The sequence below is a fragment of the Trypanosoma rangeli genome, assembly GCF_003719475.1.
Source record: "Trypanosoma rangeli strain AM80 chromosome Unknown Tra_15.4_contig_00207, whole genome shotgun sequence".
Classification (NCBI taxonomy): Eukaryota; Euglenozoa; class Kinetoplastea; order Trypanosomatida; family Trypanosomatidae; genus Trypanosoma; species Trypanosoma rangeli.
In genome coordinates this window covers 1-23,028 of record NW_021705951.1, presented here as the reverse complement: position 1 = coordinate 23,028, position 23,028 = coordinate 1, and the positions used below count along the sequence as shown (strand labels likewise).

General features: G+C 52.6%; 17 protein-coding genes across 17 annotated transcripts, besides 16 other annotated features; 15 read left to right on the top strand and 2 right to left on the bottom strand.

Moving 5' to 3' along the window:
- Positions 1-58: 58 nt before the first annotated feature.
- Positions 59-80: a microsatellite.
- A 139-nt stretch (positions 81-219) lies between these two features.
- On the top strand, positions 220-603 carry TraAM80_05988 (multifunctional methyltransferase subunit TRM112; the record flags this gene model as incomplete). The annotated part of the gene is made up of 1 exon (XM_029382846.1): positions 220-603. The coding sequence occupies one exon, from the start codon at positions 220-222 to the stop codon at positions 601-603; it is 384 nt and encodes a 127-aa protein (XP_029237318.1).
- Positions 604-898: 295 nt separating this feature from the next.
- TraAM80_05987 (uncharacterized protein) lies at positions 899-2,254 on the top strand (the record flags this gene model as incomplete). The annotated part of the gene is made up of 1 exon (XM_029382845.1): positions 899-2,254. One exon carries the CDS (start codon positions 899-901, stop codon positions 2,252-2,254), a length of 1,356 nt encoding a protein of 451 aa, XP_029237317.1.
- A 70-nt stretch (positions 2,255-2,324) lies between these two features.
- Positions 2,325-2,353: a sequence feature (GA-rich).
- Positions 2,354-2,447: 94 nt separating this feature from the next.
- Positions 2,448-2,497: a microsatellite.
- A 47-nt stretch (positions 2,498-2,544) lies between these two features.
- Positions 2,545-2,853, top strand: TraAM80_05986 (uncharacterized protein; the record flags this gene model as incomplete). The annotated part of the gene is made up of 1 exon (XM_029382844.1): positions 2,545-2,853. One exon carries the CDS (start codon positions 2,545-2,547, stop codon positions 2,851-2,853), a length of 309 nt encoding a protein of 102 aa, XP_029237316.1.
- A 209-nt stretch (positions 2,854-3,062) lies between these two features.
- Positions 3,063-3,095: a microsatellite.
- Positions 3,086-3,141: a microsatellite.
- Positions 3,142-3,150: 9 nt separating this feature from the next.
- On the top strand, positions 3,151-3,891 carry TraAM80_05985 (proteasome beta 6 subunit; the record flags this gene model as incomplete). Its single annotated transcript, XM_029382843.1, has 1 exon — positions 3,151-3,891. The coding sequence occupies one exon, from the start codon at positions 3,151-3,153 to the stop codon at positions 3,889-3,891; it is 741 nt and encodes a 246-aa protein (XP_029237315.1).
- A 544-nt stretch (positions 3,892-4,435) lies between these two features.
- Positions 4,436-4,915, top strand: TraAM80_05984 (putative GTP cyclohydrolase II; the record flags this gene model as incomplete). Its single annotated transcript, XM_029382842.1, has 1 exon — positions 4,436-4,915. The coding sequence occupies one exon, from the start codon at positions 4,436-4,438 to the stop codon at positions 4,913-4,915; it is 480 nt and encodes a 159-aa protein (XP_029237314.1).
- Positions 4,916-4,978: 63 nt separating this feature from the next.
- Positions 4,979-4,998: a microsatellite.
- A 290-nt stretch (positions 4,999-5,288) lies between these two features.
- TraAM80_05983 (cyclophilin) lies at positions 5,289-5,861 on the top strand (the record flags this gene model as incomplete). The annotated part of the gene is made up of 1 exon (XM_029382841.1): positions 5,289-5,861. The coding sequence occupies one exon, from the start codon at positions 5,289-5,291 to the stop codon at positions 5,859-5,861; it is 573 nt and encodes a 190-aa protein (XP_029237313.1).
- A 244-nt stretch (positions 5,862-6,105) lies between these two features.
- Positions 6,106-6,135: a microsatellite.
- A 125-nt stretch (positions 6,136-6,260) lies between these two features.
- Positions 6,261-7,901, top strand: TraAM80_05982 (uncharacterized protein; the record flags this gene model as incomplete). Its single annotated transcript, XM_029382840.1, has 1 exon — positions 6,261-7,901. One exon carries the CDS (start codon positions 6,261-6,263, stop codon positions 7,899-7,901), a length of 1,641 nt encoding a protein of 546 aa, XP_029237312.1.
- Positions 7,902-8,750: 849 nt separating this feature from the next.
- Positions 8,751-9,119, bottom strand: TraAM80_05981 (uncharacterized protein; the record flags this gene model as incomplete). Its single annotated transcript, XM_029382839.1, has 1 exon — positions 8,751-9,119. One exon carries the CDS (start codon positions 9,117-9,119, stop codon positions 8,751-8,753), a length of 369 nt encoding a protein of 122 aa, XP_029237311.1.
- A 394-nt stretch (positions 9,120-9,513) lies between these two features.
- Positions 9,514-9,565: a sequence feature (GA-rich).
- Positions 9,566-9,662: 97 nt separating this feature from the next.
- Positions 9,663-9,687: a microsatellite.
- A 49-nt stretch (positions 9,688-9,736) lies between these two features.
- Positions 9,737-10,594, top strand: TraAM80_05980 (uncharacterized protein; the record flags this gene model as incomplete). The annotated part of the gene is made up of 1 exon (XM_029382838.1): positions 9,737-10,594. One exon carries the CDS (start codon positions 9,737-9,739, stop codon positions 10,592-10,594), a length of 858 nt encoding a protein of 285 aa, XP_029237310.1.
- Positions 10,595-10,657: 63 nt separating this feature from the next.
- Positions 10,658-10,675: a microsatellite.
- A 180-nt stretch (positions 10,676-10,855) lies between these two features.
- Positions 10,856-12,103, top strand: TraAM80_05979 (pumilio protein 5; the record flags this gene model as incomplete). The annotated part of the gene is made up of 1 exon (XM_029382837.1): positions 10,856-12,103. The coding sequence occupies one exon, from the start codon at positions 10,856-10,858 to the stop codon at positions 12,101-12,103; it is 1,248 nt and encodes a 415-aa protein (XP_029237309.1).
- A 113-nt stretch (positions 12,104-12,216) lies between these two features.
- Positions 12,217-12,244: a sequence feature (G-rich).
- Positions 12,245-12,550: 306 nt separating this feature from the next.
- Positions 12,551-12,576: a microsatellite.
- Positions 12,577-12,614: 38 nt separating this feature from the next.
- Positions 12,615-12,639: a microsatellite.
- A 93-nt stretch (positions 12,640-12,732) lies between these two features.
- TraAM80_05978 (uncharacterized protein) lies at positions 12,733-13,407 on the top strand (the record flags this gene model as incomplete). Its single annotated transcript, XM_029382836.1, has 1 exon — positions 12,733-13,407. The coding sequence occupies one exon, from the start codon at positions 12,733-12,735 to the stop codon at positions 13,405-13,407; it is 675 nt and encodes a 224-aa protein (XP_029237308.1).
- A 236-nt stretch (positions 13,408-13,643) lies between these two features.
- Positions 13,644-14,498, top strand: TraAM80_05977 (39S ribosomal protein L46, mitochondrial; the record flags this gene model as incomplete). Its single annotated transcript, XM_029382835.1, has 1 exon — positions 13,644-14,498. The coding sequence occupies one exon, from the start codon at positions 13,644-13,646 to the stop codon at positions 14,496-14,498; it is 855 nt and encodes a 284-aa protein (XP_029237307.1).
- Positions 14,499-14,717: 219 nt separating this feature from the next.
- On the top strand, positions 14,718-17,153 carry TraAM80_05976 (uncharacterized protein; the record flags this gene model as incomplete). The annotated part of the gene is made up of 1 exon (XM_029382834.1): positions 14,718-17,153. The coding sequence occupies one exon, from the start codon at positions 14,718-14,720 to the stop codon at positions 17,151-17,153; it is 2,436 nt and encodes an 811-aa protein (XP_029237306.1).
- A 100-nt stretch (positions 17,154-17,253) lies between these two features.
- Positions 17,254-17,282: a microsatellite.
- Positions 17,255-17,315: a sequence feature (A-rich).
- A 254-nt stretch (positions 17,316-17,569) lies between these two features.
- Positions 17,570-19,663, top strand: TraAM80_05975 (antigenic WD protein; the record flags this gene model as incomplete). Its single annotated transcript, XM_029382833.1, has 1 exon — positions 17,570-19,663. One exon carries the CDS (start codon positions 17,570-17,572, stop codon positions 19,661-19,663), a length of 2,094 nt encoding a protein of 697 aa, XP_029237305.1.
- A 351-nt stretch (positions 19,664-20,014) lies between these two features.
- Positions 20,015-20,045: a microsatellite.
- Positions 20,046-20,602: 557 nt separating this feature from the next.
- On the top strand, positions 20,603-21,133 carry TraAM80_05974 (uncharacterized protein; the record flags this gene model as incomplete). The annotated part of the gene is made up of 1 exon (XM_029382832.1): positions 20,603-21,133. The coding sequence occupies one exon, from the start codon at positions 20,603-20,605 to the stop codon at positions 21,131-21,133; it is 531 nt and encodes a 176-aa protein (XP_029237304.1).
- Positions 21,134-21,395: 262 nt separating this feature from the next.
- Positions 21,396-21,872, top strand: TraAM80_05973 (telomerase reverse transcriptase; the record flags this gene model as incomplete). The annotated part of the gene is made up of 1 exon (XM_029382831.1): positions 21,396-21,872. The coding sequence occupies one exon, from the start codon at positions 21,396-21,398 to the stop codon at positions 21,870-21,872; it is 477 nt and encodes a 158-aa protein (XP_029237303.1).
- Positions 21,873-22,702: 830 nt separating this feature from the next.
- Positions 22,703-23,028, bottom strand: TraAM80_05972 (uncharacterized protein; the record flags this gene model as incomplete). The annotated part of the gene is made up of 1 exon (XM_029382830.1): positions 22,703-23,028. A coding segment is annotated over one exon (326 nt), but the record flags the coding sequence as incomplete, so codon positions are not given.

Here is a 23,028-nt window from a genome sequence, read left to right as displayed (position 1 = left end):
TTTTTATTGTCCGTATTTACCTTCGGTTTGTTTTTAGTTTACTTTGTTTTAATTTGTACTCTCTCTCTCTCTCTCTCTCTTTGACTTTGCTTCATGTTTCCGCTTCTATATTTTTTTGTTTTTGTTTCCTCCCTACACCTTCTCACTCCATCTGTTTTGCACAATACGAAGTAAAATAAAGTGACTGTTTTTGTTGTTGTTTTTTTGGTGGTGACCAAAATGCGGCTGCTGACGCACAATTTTCTTTGCTGCCTCGAGTGTCAGTCCTTCCCACTGCAGCTTCGGGACGTGGAGGCGGAGGTGATGCCTTGCGAATTTGACTCGGCCTTTATTCGTTTGATGTTGGCCCGCATGGACTACAGTTTCATTCTAGGGGCGTTCAACGCTGTGAAGGAGCAACAGCGGGATCTCCTAGACTCCGCGAGGCGCCTACCGGAGACCTTGGAAGATGTTGATCTCTCCGACCAATCAGAGGACCTCAAGGCAATTCATCACGTTCTGCAGGAGGTGGCTGTGCGACAAGGGATACTTGTGTGCCCACAGTGCCAGCGGGAATACCCGATTCGGGACTTCATTCCGGACATGGTGCTTGAAGGCAAGTAAGAGGAATCCTATTATCCGTATGCCGGTTTCTGTATGTGTGCTGGAAGGGGCAGGGATGCACTTTTATCCCTTTCTGGCAACTGGAGTGTGCGATTAATTGTGCTGGTGTTTCTAAGTAGAAGTGAGCCGCGTTCTGGAGGTGTGTGTGTGCGCGCGTGTAAGGTAATGGAACGACGGCGCGCCGCGCGCACTCTGGGTCCTCACTTTGTCTCCTCCATGTGTTAAAATATCTCTCCCTTTTCATATTGAGTCGACATCGCTTTAATTATTATCATTATTTTTGTAAGTGATAGTGATGTATCGAAAGCAGCTGCGTGAAACGACGCTGCTGGATCGTGTGCACGAGCACGTTGTGCTGCCACCTATCGTCCTGCAAGCGGTGGACACGGCGGCGTTTCAACGATTGCGCTCCCTGAAGCAGCTTGGTGCCTCCTCATTTCTTTACCCTGGGGCCGTGCACACGCGCTTTGAGCACTCTATCGGTGTGGCGCATATGGCGCGGCACCTTCTAATGAGCATCAAACGCCGCCAACCTGACTTGGGCATTGGCGACAATGACATTGACAAGGCGATGCTCGCAGGTCTTTTTCACGACATTGGGCACGGCCCATTCTCACACCTCTTTGAAGACGTCATTACAACGCGCTGTGGTGTACCATTTAATCATGAGGACATGTCAGAACGTATCACGCGGCGAGTGCTGAGGACGTTCCTCCCTCTTGATGACGTGGAAGACGTTATTGGTCTTATGCGAGGCCGCTGCAGCCTGGCAATGAAGTACGGAGAAATAATTAGCAATAAACGTAGCGGTATTGACGTAGACAAGCTTGATTACTTCATGCGGGACTCACTCTGCTGCTTTGGGAAACCGACGGTGGATGTGCGTGTTAATCGCCTCTTCAACTCCGCACGTTTAGTGTGTGACGGCGGACAGTGGCAGCTTGCATTTGAGGAGAAGCTGGCGCTTTCACTGCGTGAGCTCTTTACACTGCGTGCGAAGCTTCACAAAAATGTTTATCAGCACTACGTTGTCAAGGCAATTGGACATATGATTGGAGACATTTTTAATTTGGCTGCGCCACATTTTATGGTAGGAGGCCATACGCTCCTTGAGTGTGCCACGGAGGAGGCGCTGCTGTTGAAACTGGGTGACTGGGTGCTGGAGGCAATTGAAAGTAGCTCCGATGAAGCGTTGCAGTCGGCACGCGAACTTATTGCCCGCCTTCGCGCACGCGACATTTATCGCCTGGTCTTCTCTCGAACCCTTGACCCTGATGTAGAGCTCTCACCAGGGTGGGTGAAGCAACTGTCGACGGGGATCCTCGCCTGTGCATCGGTGTCACGGCACTTCACTGCATCGGACTTTATTGCAGATCTGGTGATCATTCATCAGGGCAAGGGACGAAGCGACCCCCTGCAGAGCGTTCTCTTTTTTAACCCAAAGCGGCCGTCTCAGCCGCTGTCGAAGATGTCGTCCGACGCACGCTACAGCCCACTCTTCACGCCGTTCGCCTTTGAGGAACGCACGTTGATGGTGTTTGAGCGGCGTAATACTGAGGGTGCCGTTCGCGCGGCATGCGAGCGACTAGTTGCAGACGAATGGTACCGCCGCTTCTTTGTTGAAACTCTGCCCTTTTACAATCAGTCTTGAAGCTCATTCGGGTGGCGAGATTTTTGGGATTACGCTTACCGTTTACCCACGTCTGGTTGTTGCTGTTGTTTCTCTATCTATCTATCTCTCTCTGCTCTCATGCGCAGACGCACCCCGTCCATGAGTACTTACCGATCTGTGTCTAATGTGTATAATAAATATGTTAGTACATATTGGACTGACTTTTTAATAATGATGGTGATGTTGTTGTTTTTTTTTCTTTTTGTTGTAATCGTATTTGTTTCAATCTGCGTAAGGGTGAGTGGTGTGTGCGCGGCTCGTATGTAGCGATGCGGGCAACGTCGCTTTTGCGCGTACGCCTCCCAAAGGCTCGTCGGCCACGTGAACGACCGTGGGATATTTTCAATACGCGTGAATTTGGCTTTAGTGAGGGGTCGCAGAACTACAGCATGTGGCTTCTTACCGCCTCGACCTATGCGACACTGCTTCTGTTCGAAAGCTGTCAGCAGATGCTGCGTATCTTGGTGCGTGGCGACACGTGTTCTGCCTGCGACGCGGCACGTGAACATTATAGACAGCGCGTTGCTGAAAAGGAACGTGAGATGCAGGAGGCATTCCGCCGTAGTGGTCACGCATGAGAACAGCGACTCTTCTTTGCGCGTGTGTCTATTTGCCTTCAGTACGGATCTGACAGCGGTGGTGGTGAGGAACGTGTGACTCACGCATGCTGCGCCTCTTCTCTTAACCTTGTGTTTTTTCATCTCAGCACGTGTACGGCCTGTCGTGTATACGCACTGCCTTCCTTGCCTTATTGTTTGTTAACAGAGTTACCACGGACATCAGGCCAAAGGAAGAAGGAAGGAACGAAGGAAACAAGAAACAAAAAAACAAACAAACAAACACACACAAAATAAATACACACAAACGCATCACCAATGATTGAGGACCACATGGAGTACAAGTATTGTCACCCAAAGAAGCTGGCAGACTCCACGCTAACGCTCCCGCGGCAGGGAGTGAAGGAGCAGCAGTGGTCCCCCTATGCGGACAACGGCGGCACGATCGCCGCTATTGCTGGTAGCAATTACGTTATTCTGGGCGGGGACACGCGCCTGAATGGTGACTTCTGCATTCACACTCGTGACGACCGCTCCAAGTTGTTTCAGCTCACTGAACGTACATTTCTCGCGTCAACAGGTATGCAAGCAGACCGTCTTCAGCTTCAGCAGATGTTGAAGTATCGTATCCAGTGGTACCAGTACAACAACGGCGGAAAGGTGCCTTCCACAAAGGCCATTGCCAAACTCACCTCCACTATGTTGTATCAGCGACGCTTTTTCCCGTACTACACTTTTAATATGATTGCCGGACTTGACGAAACTGGTGCTGGTGTGTGCTACAGCTATGACCCTGTGGGATCGACAGAACCCTTTCGCTACGGTACCTCCGGCTCCGCCAGTAGCTTCGTGGAGCCGCTCATGGACTGTCTGCTGACGCGCCAGCACATGGTGCGACAGGTCCCGGCTGAGCTCAGCATGGAGGAGACTCTTGAAATGCTTAAGAACGCCTTCACTGGAGCGGCTGAACGTGACATTTTTACGGGTGACGCAGTATGCTTCCACATCATCAAGGCGGATGGTATTTGGACTGAGCTGTTTGAGCTACGCAAAGACTGAGAGAGGGAGAGAGAAAGGAGGACACTGGAGATCGTGTGATTATGATGGAAACTTATATATATGAGGGAATAAGCTATGAAGACAATTGGTTGGAAAAAATATTCGTTGCGTCAAAATATGAGATCTTCCTCTTTGTTTCTATCTTGGTTGCTTCATTCCTCCTCTCCCTCTCGCATTATTTTCCTTTGACGACAACTCACGGACTTCCCTGTCCACGCGCCTGCGGCAGATTCGAACTAGAAAATATCCATAACTAACTTTGTACGTTTGCCTGTACTGTGTGGAAACGTATCACCGTCTTCCTTTCTTCCCGCCTCTCACTCTTGTTACTTGCTCAGCAGGAAAGAACTATTTAGAGCGAAAACGGCCTCTGAACAAGGGGGTGGGTCTGCGTGAGTGGGCAGCAGTCAGCAACGCGCCACCGAGGATCTACACATACGTTCACGCGGAGAGAAAAAAGAAGGATACAAAAGAAGGAAAATACGTTGGGGGAGGCTGAAGAATAGAGACTTATCTAAGGTGAGGCAGGATTGTTGTGCCACGTATGAGTAAGAGTGTTGTGCGGTTCCACGATGTACATGAGGTGCCGTACGGTGCTTTCAGCCCACTGTCACCGCATCCAGTAGTTATTCGTCATAAACAATACCCATCTGTGCATCACTACTTCCTTACTGAGCGATTTCGTGACACACCAGCGGCAGCGGCGTTGCGGTCGGCAACGTCTGTTTGGGAGTTGGACCGTCTCGTGAAGGAAGCAGAGCGAACCAGCAGCCAACGTGACGACTGGAACCGGGTGAAGGTTGATGTCATGCTGCTTGGTAACTACATGAAATTTAAGCAAAATGATACTGTACGAAACCTCCTCTTGGAGACAGGCGACAAACTTATTGTTGACCACACAACATCCGATGACTTTTGGGGCGACCGTGGTGACGGAACGGGGAAAAATCTTCTTGGGGTTATTCTCATGGCAGTGAGGGACAGATTGCGTCGTGAGACAGCCTCTAAAACGCGTAACAAATGAAGACGTTATCTTCTCCACACCGTCAGTGCAAGCATGCATGCATGTACATATAGTGACTGCGCGTATACATATATATATATATACACACACCAGGAGTGAACTTCACCTCTCTCATCGATTTTTTTTTCTTTGCTTTAATTGAGGGCGACGCTGAGGAGACTTTACTCCCCCCCTCCCCCCCACACACAAGCACCTTTTTTATGTTGAACTCTTCCCTTACCTCATCTCGTATTCCCTGTCTGCTGGCGTCTCTAGGCGTTGCTGCTGGTGTTCCTTAATGAGTGCCATTCCTCTGTTTATTTGTTTTTTTCCCCCGTTTTCTTTATTTTACACCATTTACAGAATTTACCAAGTCTCCTACAGTTTTTCATTCATGCGATATTTGCTTCTTCCAACGGTTACGCTGCTGCTACTACTGCTCTCTGTGGTAGGTGGTGGGCGGGCGGAACCGACAGTGACGGAAAAGGTGTACTTCGATGTCACTATCGGTGACAAGCCGGTGGGTCGCATTGTGATTGGCCTGTTCGGCAATGATGTGCCCAAAACAGTTCGGAATTTCAAGCAGCTTGCAACTGGCGAGAACGGCTTTGGCTACAAGGGCTCCATCTTCCACCGTGTCATCCGTAAATTCATGATCCAAGGCGGTGACTTCACGAATTTTGACGGGACGGGGGGGAAGTCTATTTATGGTCCGCGCTTTGATGACGAGAACATGAACATCAAGCACTTCGTGGGCGCCGTCTCCATGGCGAACGCCGGACCCAACTCGAACGGCTCACAGTTCTTTGTGACCACGGCCCCCACACCCTGGCTTGACGGCCGGCACGTTGTCTTTGGAAAAGTTGTCGATGGCATGGACGTTGTGAAGAAGGTGGAAGACACCGAGACAGGCCGCAACGACAGGCCGAAGAAAACTGTGAAGATTGCTGACTGTGGCGTGCTGTAAGCAAAACATTGAAGACAACGTAGGAAGTAATTGCCAATGCGGATGTGAACATCCACGTACACACACGCACACCCGCCAGTCTGTAGGCGCGCGACTACGGTGTTATGGTTTGAAGGAATAATTTACAACAATAAGAAGGGGTGAAAAAAAGAACAACAACAACAACGGAGCAGGGGAGGGGAGAGCAGGCGGAAAACGCATGGAAGAGACAGTAGGCGGCGTTACCTTTTGGTGTGAGTGTACGTTGTTGTTGTTGTTGTTTGTTTGTTTGTTTTTGCAGGGGGGGGGGGCTCGTGTAGTTGTACACTCGCGTCCTTTTTTATTTATTTTTTTCTCTTGTTTATCCACATGTACTGAACTCCAGCAAGGATACGCGTACTTGGATTGAGAGTAGGATAGATGCGCCTATCGTACAGTGAACAGCTGATTGAGCTCGATCAGCAGCGGCGAACGAAGGCATACGGGAGGGATGCAAAACGCTTTCATCTTAAGCTTGCTACCTTCACCAGTGCGCTGTTGTACTTGGCGGCACGTGTTGAGGCGTGGATGCACCCTCGGTCAGTTTCACACACTTGGGTGGATAATGTGCTTGTGGAAGTTGTTGAAGACGATAAATTGGAGCGCGTTTGCAGCATTCTCGGATGCGTCTTTGCGGCCTCTTTGTTTTTGCTGGTCTTTCTGACTATACGAGGCGGTGTGCGTCGCAACTCGTCGCGCTCTGCACGTGGTCCTCGCGCTGCTGGGGACAGCAGCCACAGGGCAAAGGGGTGGTCTGCACCCTTCTCGTCGATCGCTGTACCCGCATCAACGCTGTTTGGGGGTTTGCCAAAAGTGGATGTTCCCCCCACTACTGCAGCTGGTGGCTCACAGCAGTTGCGACTTCACCAACATCACTCACTTCAACAGCAGCAGTCGATTCGCTCGGAGGCGGAGCTGAAACGCTTTCTCTCCTCGAAGGAATTGGCTACTGACAAGGGCGGTGAGGCCCCGCTGCCTGCTGTTGCAGCGGCCGCTGCTTCTACGGCAACGCTTTCCGCCCCCGCCGTCACTTCATCGTCCGCCGGTGGAGGAACTGCGTTTAGTGGGCCATTGGTGGGGGCCGCCGTCGCAGTGGGGCCCTCAGATGGTATTCGCGTACAGTACCTTGGTGGCGCCGAGAAGCAGACTGCAGCGCAGCCTGTAGAGACAGAGTGGACTGGTCTAGGCATTCTTAGTGCTGAGCGCTCACTCCTCAAGGCGCGCAAGTGGCTCTCCGATCTCTGCCAAGAGCTGGCGGAAGAGACAGCCGTCTGCGACCGCTGGTTCGCGGAACGTCAGATCAGTTCCTTTGACACAATGCATTGTCTGCAAGAGACTGTCCCCTTACCTCGGCCATCTGCCCCAGCGAGACTCGGTGTTGGTGTCACAAATCTGCTGGCCTCGACAACACCGACGGTTCTGCGCAAACGTGACGCTCTTTTGAACGAGCGTCAGAAGCTTGCAGGTCAGGCACAAAATGTGCAAAATTTTGACGCCATCCTTCACCTTGACCAACGCCTTTCACTGGAGGCGAAACTCGATCCATCCGGTACTTTTCCCTCTGCGTCGCCTCTTTCGGTAGCGGAGCAGCAGGCACAACGGCAGTACATCGTCAAGCGACTGCGTTCCTTTGCGTCCCAGAAGACGCTCGCCTCATATAGACATAACCACGGTGATGCGGATCTTTGGCACGACGGCTTCCCCACCGACGCCCACTTGCTGATTCACATTGTTCGCGCCTGCGTCGATGGGTTTGCCAACTACGTGAAGTTCCCACACCAGCCGATGAACCCGCAGGCAGGCCTAGCGATATTTGTTGGGGACACTGGGGAACCGTACTTTTACGTGCGGTATCGTAGTGGAGCGAATGACAAGACGTACGCGACACATCAGGGAGTAAACTCCCTCTTTGAGGCGGTGCTGATCTTCGCGGCAATCGTGCGCGCGTACCACAATGACTCGTACGGTGGCATCTGGGGCGTCATGGATTTATCCCGCACAGGTCTGCTGAGTGTGTTGTAGGCACCCCGTTCACGTGATGTGCCATGTTTGGAAGGGAGAGGAAAGAGGTCGATGGAATCTCAAGAAGGGGAGCGAAGACACACAACAAATTTTACTCCCCCTTTCAATACAGTTCTGGGCAATTTTTTTTATTAAAGGAAGAATCTCTCCCGTTATCATCATATGCATCTATGTATCTCTTTCTTTTTTTTGTTCTGCGTGGAAAATTGACACCATAATGCGATGTCTCCGTCGTGGTCCCTTGTTACTGTTCCTCTCCTTTTTCCTTGTATTGTATCACACAGACTGAGAAGGCAGAGTTGTGTCGATGGTGAGTGACACCAGCAAGAGCACCGTCAGTGGATTAAAACGAAACACAGAGACACACAAAGTACCTCATACACATACCATTAACAAAAAGTTGAAAGGTGTTACACGAGTGTGTAGTTCTCCCATTCCCAGTCATGTACTCAACGCGTAGATCTTTGAGGTGGAGGGCATGGCGGAGTTGGACTTTGTGCTTCGCGACATGGCAGCAAACGACGCCAACTAACGCGAGTGCATTGCCAACTACCAATGGCTAAACGCGGCAGAAAAGCCGCAATTCCGTTTTGGCGACCCTATTGTGAGTCGAGTGTGTGTACTTGTGCAGTGGATTGGGCACGACGGCGTGGAGACTAGCGCGTGGAAGCTGGCCGTGTTGTTGTGTGCGTGCAGTAAGACAATGCACCTTGAGTATCACGTGTGCCGGAGCCGCATTGTGAGTGGTAATGGTCACCGTGTGTAGGGTGTGTTGCAGTCTGTTTGCAATTGCAGGCTCATCACACTCTCTATCCCGCTTCTCCTGGGGGAGGAGGCGCGTGTACGGCGTTAACTGTCAAACGTGCTGGAGATTTGCGCGAAGGTGTTGCAACTGCACCTTGGTACCCTTTCACAATTGTCGCGTGTGAAGTTCGCACTTATCATGACGTGCTGCGCTGAGAGCTGCGATGCGCCGGTGAAGGTGTTGTCGGGGTGTATGTCAGTGCACCAGAAAGATACGAACGCCCCCTCTAATATTTCCTTCACGTCCCTTATTAGCAGCGGCGTGGGATTCCGACGATTGCCGCGGTACTCATTGACGCTGCAGCGCAGCGCAGGGCTTATGGATTGCATTCCGTTGCTTGAGCAGGCACTTTTTTTATTTTTAGTTTTTGCGGGGGCCGCTGCATTTTCTCTAAGTGGCCTGTGCCTTGTCATCTCTCTTCGTCCAGCCCATTGGTGTCAACGTCGCAACAAATGGTCCCACAGGGGACACGAGCGGTGAGGAGGCGTTGGTGGGTAGCGCCACCTTTTTGTGTTGTAGATGATGCCACGTAGTTTAGCTTTTGCATCTGTGTGCGTTGTTACAATGGCGGGACACTGTATCTGCGGGCACCACTCCAAGTCAATACACAGGCGGCGCCTCACAGGTGTCTCCGTCGCGGAGGAAGCTGCAGTACTCGGAGGAGATGGAGCGGCTGGCTAAAAAAAAAAAAAACTGCGGCAGTGAAGAGTTCCTGGAGTTGTTGATACTCTGCGACGCCATTGAGCGCGTCTCCTTCGCGGCCATTGAATTCCTCATCTCTACATGCCAGTAAGTTTGTGACAGCCATTTTATTCCTGTTTTTTTTTTTTATTGTGTGCTCGTGTTTTTTTTTCTTTTTCCAGTTACATTCGTCTGCTGCAGTGTCACGCAGGGAAGGAACCGCGCAGCAAAGTGTCTTGCGTGTGTATTGCATGAATTGGCGGTGCGTTTAAATCCTTCTTCTGCTGCTGCTGCTGCTGCCAGTCTTTCTTTCTCTTCTGCGTGGCGTGGCTACAGTGGCTAGGAGGAGATGAGCGATGAAGTGAGCGAGCTGGGACCGCCCTCCCAGACCGATGCTGAACTCTCTACAAAGACAATTATGGAGCAGCAGCGCGTCATCAGCACCCTTCGCGAGATGGTTGCGGCTATGAAGACCCGGATATCCACGCTAGAAGCTGCCGCCTCCACGGAAAGGGCACAGCCCGCTAACACCGTGACTGGGAGTCACCTGAGTGAAGTTTCTTTCTACCAAGAAGAGGTTGAGCGCCTTAGCCGCTTAGTGGCGCTGTTAATTAGAGAACGCGACGCGGCAATGGCGAAGTGCGCGACGTTGGAGGCTGCTGTGAAGCAGAGGGATGCGCGGGTGGCAGAGGTTCTTGCGTGCTGCAAACGGTTGCAGAAGATGGAGGCGGACTGGCGCACAACACGCGTTCGTTTGAACTTTACCGATTCGTGTTACAAGGATGCGGAGCTACAGTGTAGTCAGCTGAAGGAGGAGATGGACGCCCTGTCATTTGAGCGAACGCGCTGGAGGGCGTTTGCGGTGTCCATTGCAAACCGACTTGACGCCGTATCGCGGGAACGGACGCTTATGCACATGAACCTATTAGAGCGTGAGGAGCGCATGCGCACGTCAGAGCGCGTAACAGCGTCGCCAAGCAGCAAGGTCAATAAAACAGCAGCTGTTAACTCTGAGGAGGCGGCACGTTTGCCACCATTTGATCCTACAGAACTGACGACCGCGTGGGGTACGCGGCAAACAACCCTGTTGCCGTCACTTGCGCGTGGAGGTGCGGGCGAAAAGGCCGCTATGCGCTCCTCACCAGCAACGCGGTCTATAGCTGTGGCCATGCGGCGCAAAAAAGGCCGTTATTTGCTTCCGTTGTAGCTGGGAAGATAAACACAGAGACAGCGATGACGATAATGTACAAAATTGTCAATTTGCCGATGAATATATATATATATATATCTGGGAAAAAAAGTGAAGGAGGTATGGTTCCTTTTCCACAAACGTGCAATGATGTAAGCTGCATGCGTGACTTTCAAACCTATGTATGTATTTGTTTGTCATTATTATTTCTTCTTATAATTTTTTCAACTATACTTTTAGACCATATCCCGCAGGACCGAGTACTACACGGTAGCGGTCATGGCGGCTTCGAATGACCCACATATCCGTGTGTCATCCAGTGGCGTGTATGTGAAGCAGGCACCTGCACGGCCAATGTCAACGGAAGCCAACTACAATGCCACCACACAAGGCAGTGGGGTGAAGAGTGGCCGAAGTCGACGCTACACGCACAATCCGTACGCGTCGCAGTTAGCAACCCCCTCGTGCAGCTCCACAAACACCTCACGGCAGATGAACTCCTCCAACAATAGCTGTGATAGCTCCATGCAGTGCCACAACAATTGCGTTGCACGGGAGACAGGTGGGACAGAATTGCTTCTCGTGAACAGCAGTTTACTGGAGCAATTTCTCGGTGTTGTAGGGAACATCACAAGGACGGCGTGCACGGTGGCTGGTCGCCATCTTTTGGTATCGGTCCTTCGGCTGCAGCATATGGACAAGGTACAGATTATTATTGACGAGCTTCTTCCGCAGCTCAACATTGTTGCGCTTGACCCGCAAGGGTGTCACGTCGTGCGTACACTCATTGAAAGTGCCTCGACAGAACTTATAGAAACGATTTTGCCACACTTTACACCAGAAACAATACTTGAACTGGCTGTTAACTCACAACACACTCGTCGTGTTGTGCAAAGCATCTTTGAACGCCATAAGAGCGAATCACTCACACCAATTGTGACAATGATTGCACAACGCAGCCAGCAACTGGCAGTATCACAACAGGGATGCATTGCTGTCATACGCACCATTGAAAATACCCTACCACACCAGCAGCGTTCTGTTATCTCGATGCTGCTGCCAGTGCTACCAAGCCTCACGATGAACTGTTATGGCAATTACGTGGTACAGTGTATTTTGCAACACATGGACCGTGCCTCTCTCGTGTCAGTGGTGTGCCACGCTTTTGCGGGGCACTGGTTGGTGCTTTCACGCAACAAGTTTGCATCCAATGTCATTGAAAAGGTTGTGTGGCAACTTGACGGGGCAGCCCGCAGGGAACTGGTGAATGAGCTCGTTATGGACACCAGTAATCTCAGGCAGCTTATGCAGGACGGGTTCGGTAACTTTGTTCTACAGGCTATCATTGACTCTTCCAACAGTGGAGAGGAGTTTCGCGAGATATCCAGCCGTGTGAAGCCGCTGCTGCACACGAGCCCGTACGGCCACAAGATTGGGGACAGACTGCATGGGGGGTATGCCCGTTCGCTGCGGGTAGCACCCGGCCCGCAAGTCGGTGGTAGTGCGGCTTCACTGGTAGACGAATGAGGCGAAAAAGGAGAAGAGGGGACAATAGAAGGAAAAATACACGCCCACACGCGTGTGCGACAAAGGCAAAGAGGAAGAATATAATTTGGATCAGCATTTGCAAGGCTGGGCTTCCCCACCCCCACCCCACCCCCACCCCCCTCGGTGTTATCTTTTTCTTTCTCTATCACTTACCGCTACGTTTTTTTTCGTTTTTTGCTTGTCGTTGACACTTGCCGCAGCGCCACACACGCACACACAGCCTATGTTTTTGTTTTTTGCTCGCCTTTACGATGATAGATTAATTAGAGTTTTCTCATATGCTGTGGTGCGCATGCACCGGGTGCGTAGAGGCGTGGGAGTGGGATACATCAAGGTACCCGTTTTACTTCTGACCGCGCTTTTGTTTTTATTTTTTTATTTTGTGAGAATTGAGAGAATGAAAAACCACTAGAAGGAGGAATGCTGTTTTTTCTTTTTCTTTTTTTTGTTTTCCCTCCCTTTTTCCTCCGCGCTTTGCTGTTGCGCAGTCTATAATAATTATTATTATTATTATTTGGGAGGGATGGGGGGGGGGGGTGTGAGTGCAGATGGCGCATGTTTGTCACCAGCGTTGTCGGAAGGGTGCGCTTTGTGTGGCTTTCCTTTTTATGTTGCCAGTCACGTGGGATATGCTTCTTGTTTTCCTTTTGAATTTCTCTTTGCATCTTCCGAGCGCTATGGACGGCAACGTAACGTGCAGCTGGCGGCAGCGCCACGACTGCCAACCTCTACCCCTCATGATCTGCAGCGATGCGGAAGCTGCACGTGCGCATGCGGAGGCCGCCGCTGCCGCGAGGGCGGATGGCAGTGCAGCAACGACAGCAGTGGTGCTTGACGACGCAAACAAGGCAGCGGTGGCCCCATGGGTGGAAGTGCAGTTGCAACAGCGTCTGCGGCATCTCGTTGTCGTGAGCAACGCGCGTGTGCTGGAGCTACATGTTGGCGAAACCGTCATTCATACGCATGAAGGGACTGTCGTTGCAGCAGGTTTGTTCCTTCACGACGCCGAGTGTGACGTGGTCGCTGGACAGACGCTTAAGCTGAAGTTTTTTGCACGAAAGACAAAGCAAATTATTGATCTCTTGTCTGTCTGCCTTGTGGTGGACACGGCGGCACTGGTCGACGACAGTAGGGGTGATGGTGCCGCGTCTACAGTTGAAGCACGACTGCAACGATTGGAACTGCTGTTGCATATGTCAATGGAGTCAGTGGTGCTGCGGCTGAGAGACGTGGAGGCACGACTTAGGGCCTTGGAGCTTCAAGCGGGTGAGGGGCGCCGATGACACTGATGATGCTGGTAATGGTGGTTCATGCCTCGCTGTGCAATGCGTGGGTGTGTACCCTTCGCTGCCGTGCGTGCACTGTACTTCTCTATACGTGTATGCCGTGAGTCTCCTCCCTCTATTTTTTTTTCTTTATTGCTACTGGCCATCAGTATCTCAGTAAAGGGGAAAAAGTGTGAAACGTCCCCCCTCCCTCCCCCTTTTTTGTTATTGCCAGAGCTGAAATTACCAAAGAAATGCGGCTTGTACCACTGCCGCCACACCTGGCCGGACGCTCTTTTCACGCGCAGCATCGGACACCCGTCATACCACAGCTGCCTCTGGGGGACACGTCTCCGGAGTCAACGACCGGCGTGCTGGTGGGTTACCTTCTGCACCGCCACCCGGTGGTGAAGCACACACTGCACCCGCTCGAGACGGAGATGAGTTTCTTGCTGGAACGCGAGCACCAGCGGTATTGTAGACACGAGGCGTCGGAGTCCGCCACGCACTTCATGGGCCAACGGGGGCTCTCCATCGACATCATGAACCGCACTGACCCGCAAGAGACAAAAAGCAACTTTTTTGGTCTGGACCTCTATCAGGATGCCATGCGGGTAGTGCTGCGACGTTACAAACCAGAGAAGCGAGTGACGCCCCACGATCTATGGAATCCCGCAGAGCTCGGGGACGGCGGCCCTCCCTCCCGTCATTCGATTCATCGCAAGTTAGACGACTACCTTTACCTCATCGTGCAGGAAGCAGCAAGCGGCAAGTGGACGGTGCCGCAGACCCTCCTCAAGGCACGGGAAACACTTCGCATGGGCGTAGCCAGGGCGATGGCGCAGCACAACAGCGATGCCTTGGATAGTTACGTTTGGTCAAATGCGCCGCAGGCGACGGTGCTGAACACCGTTGAAAACACTCGCCTCTTTATATATGCGGCAACGTATCTGATGGGACGGCCCAAATTCTCCGAATTTGAGCCGGTGCTGAAGGACCACGCGTGGGTAACACGGCACGAGATGCTTCAATACAAACAGGACTTTCACAGTACCGATCTACTCGAGGCTCTGCTTGACATTTCTGCTGATAGCACCTTTGAGGGGTGACGACAATACAGTTTCACTACGTGAATGCACGACCCGGCGCCTGCAAGCACCATGTGACAAATATTTTCCCACACCCTTTTCTGTCTTATTACTTTTGTTCCTCTGTTTTAACTTTTTTTTGTTTTTCATTAACCTCTCTTGCTATTGTTTACACATTGTTATTCTGACCAAAAATGTAGTTTACTCATCCCTGTTATATTCCACAATAAATCAATTTCAATGTCTGAGATTCTTCGGCAGCGTCTCGAGCGCTTTATGCGGAGGCACAATCCGGAGAAGCTTGGCATGATTGACGCCATTCTGCAGGCCTACAGTGGACGGGAGGAGCAGATGTTTGAGGCGCTTGTGAAGAAGTATGGCCCGGAGCCTCCATGGGAGGAGTTGTGTGTTGGAAAACAACAAAAGTTCCAGCGGCTTGGAATTGAGGGGGCAGGGATTTTCTGCTCCGAAAGCCCACCAACAAAAAAAGTTATTGAAAGGATCTTGTGCGTGGCTGAGGCTTCGTACGAAGACGTGCTTTTGGCATTGTCACGTGAGAAGCCTGAGTTGTTTGTCGCAGAGAATGGACCGCCACCAGTTGTTGTTACCTCGGCGAATTCAGCAGAGTCTCAGGGAGAGCCTTCTTCCTCATTGTTGCAAACCACTTTATTCAGGGCACGCTTGACACGGTTTTTTACGATGTACGCTCCGGAGAAGCTGAGTGGTGTGGATACGCTTATTGAGGCTGCAGGGACGGAGGGTAGGACTAGGCTTATCAACAGTCTTGTTGCTACATATGGGCCGGAGCCAACAGAGGTTGGCGAGATAGTGGACAACCGAAGCAGTGGGGAGGAAAAACTGCCGATAGGTTTTGAAGCTGGCCTGGGTGTCGATAACAACAGCCTTGGCGAACGACAACGGCTCTCTAATTGGCTCATTTCCCAAGGGAAAGATGCGGAGCATATGTGTTACAGCCTTATCTCTGAGGATCAGCTACTACCTTTTGTGCGGGTAACGTTTGGGGACTACGAGAACAGAGTGTGCCGCTTCTTTGTGCGATACGATCCAACACGTTTGCGGGAGGTGCCGCAGCTGCTTGCAGACTATCTTGGACGTGAGGAGGAAATTATTGAACGGCTCACGCGAGAGTTGGGTCCTGAACCGGAGAGGTCAGCCCCAACGGTGTTAACACGCCTCGTCAGCCGCCGTCGTATCGAAGCTGACCGAAGCCGCATTGATGAGGAGGCATGGAGCGATGACTGTGAGAATAATGATGACGGTGATGGGAAGGTGGAGGTGACGGAGTGTCCCCCAAGGAGCCTTGTGGACGCCCACGCGCTTATCGAGGCGTATGAGGCAAATGAGCCAGGCGACTTTAGCGGTGACGAGGCGGCGGCGTACCCGCGGGACGAGGAGTATTGGTATCGCCTCTTTGTGCGTTCCTGCGAAGACGCCGCACCCAGTGATAACGACAGTGACGGCAAAGACAAGGATGACTTTTTGGGTGGGAGGCGTGCCACTTCAACGAGCAAGGAAGTGACGGCAGCTTCCGCAGCACCATCACCACCAGCAGTTGCGGAAGAAGAGTCTTTCGACTCCCCACCGCAAGCATCACCTCAATTACGCATAAAGAGTGGAGACGAGCCACGAGTTCGGGTAACGCTTGGCAACAAATTCGGGCAAGCGATCGGTACGCTCTGCAACGCTTGCGGGGAGAACGTCACGGAGTCCTTCGAGGCGCTCTGGCAGCCGGTGGGCCCGCAGTATCTGCAACTATTGTCAGAGACCGTGGTGAAGGACGGATACTTGGAGAAGCTCTCCCCCGACAGCCGCCGCATGGGTCTGAAGTGGCAGAAGCGGTACTTCCGTGTGAACGACAAGGGGATGCACTACTATGAGACGAACTCCCCCAGTGAAAAACCGAAGGGGTACAAGGTTTTTACAAGGAATAGCAGGGTTCTGGGGAATATTGCTGCCTCCGCACACCCAAAGTGCACAGATGACCGATACCACTACTTTGCTGTTACTGTGGGTGAATCAAACGACGCGTTTTACCTCCGCACCCGAAGCGAGGAAGAAAGGTGTCAATGGGCGTCGTTTCTGCAGCTTGCCTTGCTGCGGATGCGGTTGACAACTGTGGGCCATGATCAGAACCCAAGCCGCTGGCGTGCGCGGATGGCGGGGGTGAAGGAGGCTGACATTGCCCTCATCGACTTGGTGCATGTCTCCGCGACAGTGCTGCGGGAGCTGGGGCGAAAACACGAGGAGCTGCAGAAGCGTGTCAGCTCGGAGCGGGTACAGCGCGAGTTGATGGAGATGCAGGTGCTGGGAATGCAGAAGCAACAGGAGTTTCTTATACAGCAGATTCAGGAGGCAAAGGAACAAACGCGCCTTGGCGAGCACGAGGCTGACGTCAGGTGCCGTGAGTTAGCAGAGCGGGCGGCATCCATCAAGCAACGGCGACTGGACATGAAAGACAACCTTGAAGAAACGCAACGCAGCGTTGACAGCATTACTCAGTCAGTCATCAAGCAGCAGCGCGAAATAGCTGACATGGAAAGCGAGTGCGGTGCCCGTGAGGCAAAGCTCCGGCGTGTCTACAGCAAATGGCAGCGCTGTGTGGAGCGGCAAGGAGCCGAGAAGGGCGGTAAGTACCGCAACGGTAGAAGCCAGTGACACCATTATCGATTTATATCAAGTGAACTTCCGTAGTTGTATGTATATTCTGATATTTGTTATTATCGTTTCGGAAATTCACGCGCAGTTGTGGTGAAGAATTATTATTATTATTATTATTTTGTTGTTTCTGTGTTGTTTTTTCTTTTTCCTTGCCTCTTTAAACTGCTTGTTTGACGGTGTATTTACCCACTTGTACACCCTTTTTATCTCTCTCACACACACGCATACATTGTGTCTCTGCGTTTGTCGTCGCACACGTCTGTGCGTAACTGTTGGACTGGCGATGAGTACACCCCCATTGTAACAGCCAACCACTGCGTCAAAAGATAAACACGATATCAAGGTCAGCAACAACAACTGCTTTTATCAGGGGCAGCAGATAAAGTCACTGAGGCCCATCCCTCCACTGCGCCATGAGCAAGGCGAAGCTGAAGTTTAGCGTAGAAGGGAAAACGGTGGTCTACGATGGACGGCCAGAGACCCGCGCGAAGGATTTGCTTGAGATCCTCGTCAAGATGAAAGTCAACTCCGCTGTCGCGGTCAAGGCATTCCGTGAAAACATTGAGGATGCCGCGAGATACACCGACGAAGACATTCAGCAGCTGTTTGGCGACGCCCAACAGGCCTATGAGGAGAAGAAGAGGCGCAAGATGAGCATCCCCGCCAAGGAAGAGAAGCTGAGGGAGAAACTGGAGAAGATAACGCTGTACTTCAAAGGAAAGCAGTTCTCATACATGGGTCTGCCAAGCACCAAAGAGTACGCTGTGATTGAGCTGCTTATAAAGCAGAATGCGGCACGAGAGTTGGTGATAGAGACGTTTCGCAAGAATCTGCCGGAGTCTTCTGCCAGTGACGAAGATATTTTTTCGATGTTCACAGAGGCGGTAGCGGCAAAGAACCTGCGAAAGAGTGGCACAAAGAAAGATACCGCCGCGGAGAGGACCGCGGAGTCTTCGACACTGTCAGCCGAGCTACCACCGCAGGAACAGGAACAAGAACAGCAGCAGCAGCAGCAGCAGCAGCAGCAGCACGGAGTGAGGGTCTCTTCCACCGCTGGGGTGGGTGCGATTGACGAAATTACGGGCATGTCCGTGGAGGAGCGTGACACCATCAGCAACTTCATTAAGCAGGTGCTTGAACAGCCTGAAATGGATCTCACGGCGCATATGCGCGAGGAAATGACGACGCTTGCCACACCGGTCACGATAGCACGAAACCCTAGCGATGGCGCCGAAGATGACTCATTACTTCTGACGACGCGCACAACACGGGGGAAGTTGGCCGTCTACTGCCAAGAGGAGAAGAGTACAGCAAACAAGGTTCTTTACATTTCCCCTAACACAACATATGAGGAGTTTTGTACGATGCTGGAAAAGAAGTTTGGACGTAAGATGGCCACGTCGTTCTACGAAGGGGAAGATTTGATTGACATGGACGACGATGATGTGTTTTGCATGTTCCTTGAGATGAGCCAGAGCCAAGCGCAGGAGGGCAAACGCATGAAACTCATCTGTGTTCCACCAGAGACGCGGAAGAGAGCGTCAGACGACAAACTGACAGACATGAAGGCCGGTGATGTATTCAAGATCAAGGCGTTTTCCTCTGGCAAGCTGGAGGTCTGCGAGGAAAAGTCCTACACGGGGCACACCTCTGCTGTTTACTGCTGCTCCTTCTCCTCAAAAGGGGATCGATTTTGTACCGCCAGCCGTGACCGCTCAGTGCGTCTGTGGAACACTCTGACGGGGTGCTCGTCCGTTATGAAGGGAGGTCACAATGGATTTGTGCTTTCGTGTGATTTTTCACCGCGTGGAAACCGCATCGTTTCCTCTTCTGATGACCGCACGATCAAGGTGTGGAACACGGCTACCAGCGCCAAGGTGTACACTCTCAAGGGGCACGACGACAAGGTCTACTGTGTGCAGTACAACTCCACAGGCGACTACATCGTCTCTGCGTCTTGTGACCATACGGTGAGAATTTGGAACGCCGACTCTGGTGCCAAGATGGCAACGCTGCGGAGCCACACCCTCGCTGTCTTTTCGTGCTGCTTCAGCAACACCGACTGTGGCAGATATGTTGTCTCTGGCGGAGACGACCGCCTGATAAAGGTATGGAACTGGGCCAAGGATGATGAGTACTGTTCCATGACCGGCCACACAGACACCGTTTGGTCCTGCAAGTTTTCACACAACGACACCCGCATTGTTACCGCTTCGATGAACCATGAACTGCGGGTGTGGGACTGGAAAAGCAAGAGCTGCATTCTCTTCTGGACGGGCCATCAGGTGCCCATTCATCAGGCCATCTTCTCCACCAACGACAAGTACATCTACTCCTGCGCCAGGGACTGGACCGTCATGGTGTGGGATGCCGTGACGGGAGAGCACTTGGAGACAATTACGGGGCACCACAGCACTGTCTATCACATGGACGTTGCACGGAACAAATTGCTTACCTCCTCTCTGGACGACACACTCAAGCTGTGGACTATCAATGAGAAAGAGTGAAGCAGCACAGGCAGTTCCTATTCTTCTCTTCCCCCTCCCTAGGTTTTTCAGTTGGCAAGTTTCATCATTATTTTTGCTGCCTGTGGTGTAGCTACCCTTTCGCGCGACGAAGTTGTGGAGTTTTACACCCAGGCGTGCGTACGTTATATGAACATGCGGTGGTTGAGTGCCATGGGCAGTAGGGATATGCGCATTGTGGTTTGCACGTGTGGGAAGACCAACTGGCGACCCACGTGTTCCATCTTAGAAGTAAATGGAGGACAAGGCTTTTGAAAACACACCCAAAGGCAAGAGGATCATGTTTTTTTTCCCCCTTAAGTGAACGATTGTATTATTTCCTTTAAAAATGCGTATATATATATATATATATATATATATATATGCATAAGCCTTTGCGTGGAGAACATGTTTCTAGAAAGCTGTGCTCTCCATGGGTGGAGCCAGCGAGGCGGATTCTAGAAATAAATGTAAGAATGTATGACTGCAATACGGAATACAGTGTTATATACAAAACGACTGCAAAGAAAAATTATGAGGCATGCAAACATATTAGATGCCAAGGGTTCAATGCATACATCGCATGGTTAAAGGATAAATACATAGCTGTTGGTAGGCTCTAACTGTTTTCTTCACGCATACTCTCTTTGTGCTGCTTCCCTCGCAACCCTTTAGTTCTGCACACCTACATACATACATGTATATGTAATGATATCTTCAATCCACCTTTATTGTCATCCTTTGCTTTTGAAGGCTTTGAGTGGGCAACAGTTCTAAGCCTTACAAGGACATGATTGCTAAGGTGTGCGTCTCCTGTAGTCTCTACGGCAGTGGTGCGAGCCAACAACATACGGGTGCAACCTCAAGGCCACAGAGGTGTCTGTCGGGCAGTGGTCTTTCATGGGCGGCCTTGTGTTTTGGAACGGGCGGGGCAGGTGAAAGATGGAGATGTTTGTCCTACAGAAGTTTTGTACTCGGGTCCTCTCTTGGGCCGGGACGGTGGTAATGTGCGCCTCTGAAGGTGGTGCGGCCCTTGCTGGCCGCGGAGCCGGTGGCGAGAACGCCAACATAAGGGTATTCTGTCTTGGTGGTGGTGAAGTACGTGTGTGTCTGTTTCTGGGCCTCCTTCTCCAGGGAATTGGGCCGAATTCATCAGTTGATGATGCATTATTTTCGCATGCGCGAGTTAGGACTTTGGGTTGCTTCCGAAACACTGTCGCCGTCGTCTGTACCCATTCACGTCTGCCAACCTACAACCAGCTGAAGGGGAAAAACAACAACATCTTCACTAAACACCCCACCACCAGACCACAAACTCCCCACTTTTCGACAGAGACGTGGATTGGTTGTTTCTCCGTCCAGAATCGCCCGACTTCTATGAATTTATCACTCCCGCATCCGCGTGAACAACAGCAGGCGTCCGCAGGGGAGGTGCGATCGCACCTCCTGCAGGATGAGGGATATGGCGGCTGACGTGTCAAGCCGCTTCTCCGCATCTGCATGTACGACCTTCATCCACTCCCGACTCTGCGGGTGCGGAGCGCCGTTTTGTGGTGCTCACAACGGCCCGAAATGGAGGGTGTTGTTGGCTGCCCAGACTCCGTACTCGCCGATTGTGTTCCGCAGACGCCGCGTTGCCGCCTGCAGAGGGGTGTCTCCGATTTGGTTCTTGGGCTGGGATGCTCGGCCGGCGTACGTCGCTGTGGCATCGGTCAGGGCGCGCATTTGACAGTCAATGGCAAGGGTGTCGGAACGCTTCTTCGAGGCCCCCGTTAAATGTGGCTGCGTAACGCACGTGAACCTGCAGATGCACAACAGGTTTGCCAGCGAGCAACTCAACGTTTCGTGGCGGATGGCGCAAGGGCTCGCGTGTAGCCGTGCCTGTGCGACGCGCCCCCGTCACACCCGCGGCGCCGTTGGCCTTCCAGAAGCACACACATTACCAAACGCTCCTCGAGGGGGAAATCACACAACTGCGGTCATCCAAACCGACTTCTGTATCGGTGAGGGGTGCAACTGCGCAGAGCGCCTCGTTGGCGACGAAAATCAGGCCATCGGGGTTCGTAATAAACGTGGTGGTGTGGTCGCGATTCTTTTCGTCAAGCTTGGCGGCGCGTTCCTTCTGTGCGTCCTTCATATTGGCGCAGCCGTGCGTAGACATGGCGAGCTGCGCCCGTCTCTTTCGACCCTACCCTCCGAGTCGCACTGGTAGGACCGCGGCGTCCCTGGCGGTGTTGTCGATCGGAGTGCCGAGCAGCTCGCCCAAGCCCCCTTCAACCCTGTCATCAAACTGTTCGGCGTACCGCCCTAGCACACGTCGTGTGCGCTACCGATGCGCTTTTAAGGGTTATTATTGGAGCCGTTGTCGGCAGCAAGCGGGGAGAAACGTATTTCACAGCAGCGAGGGCGCAGCGAACAAGGCGAGATGATTCTCGAAGGCATGTGGCGGTCGGACGTCGGGCGAAACCACGTTTCGGAGGCCCCGGGCAAAAGTGGTAGATTTCCCGCCCAACAGATGCACATACCGGCGTGTAGCGACATCCCTCGCACTGGCGATTCATCAGCGGGGCTTTTCCAGTTGTGCGTGATGTGGAATTGAGACTGGGCCCGGAATTGTGGGTCGCTCAGTGAGGCGCTGGCGGGCCACGGTGCGAGAAGCTGCCAATAATGGGTGTAGGGGCGGAGGAGGAACGTCCTTCGGCGCACACTCCATTAGAGGAGACGTGCTTTACTGCGAAGGAATGGGAGTGATTTTCTTAGCAGGCCTGCAGTCATTTGGGCGGAAGCCGTAAGAGTGGCTGGAGGTGCACTTGCGGTGGTGCCTGCGGCGCAGGCGGCTGTATGCCCGCAGTGCGGCTTCGCGGCGACTGATGAGAAAACACATCGCGGGCACTTGTCGGCGGAAGTTGCGATCGGGCGGCTCCCCGGCACTGGGCGGAGCCTGGGGAGCTCTGAGGGCACCGCGCGCAAAAAAAAAACCAGTGCCCTCGACAGCGCCCAGGCCGCCGTTGCGGGAGCGAGTCAATCAGGGCGCCCCCGGCCTCAGGTGCCGGAAGTTTGGAAAGCGTAGCGGAACGCGGCACCCCCTGCGCCGAGGCACCTGTGCGCTGCGACGCTCAACGTGCCGGGGAGGTCCTGTTGAAGGCCGGGTTCTGCGCTGGGCGATGCGGCCGTCTGCGGCGCTTGCGCTGGCCTGCGCGCATGGTCGTGGGGAGCGCCCTGGCTGCGCTCGGCCCGGCCCTCTGCCCCCCCACGGCAATTGCAGCGGCCTCTTGCAATTTCGTTGTTGCTGGGGGCCCAGAGCATATTAAATGCCCCCATTGCCTGCGGGCGCATCACGTGCTGGGTGGTTGTGCGTGGTGTGGTGG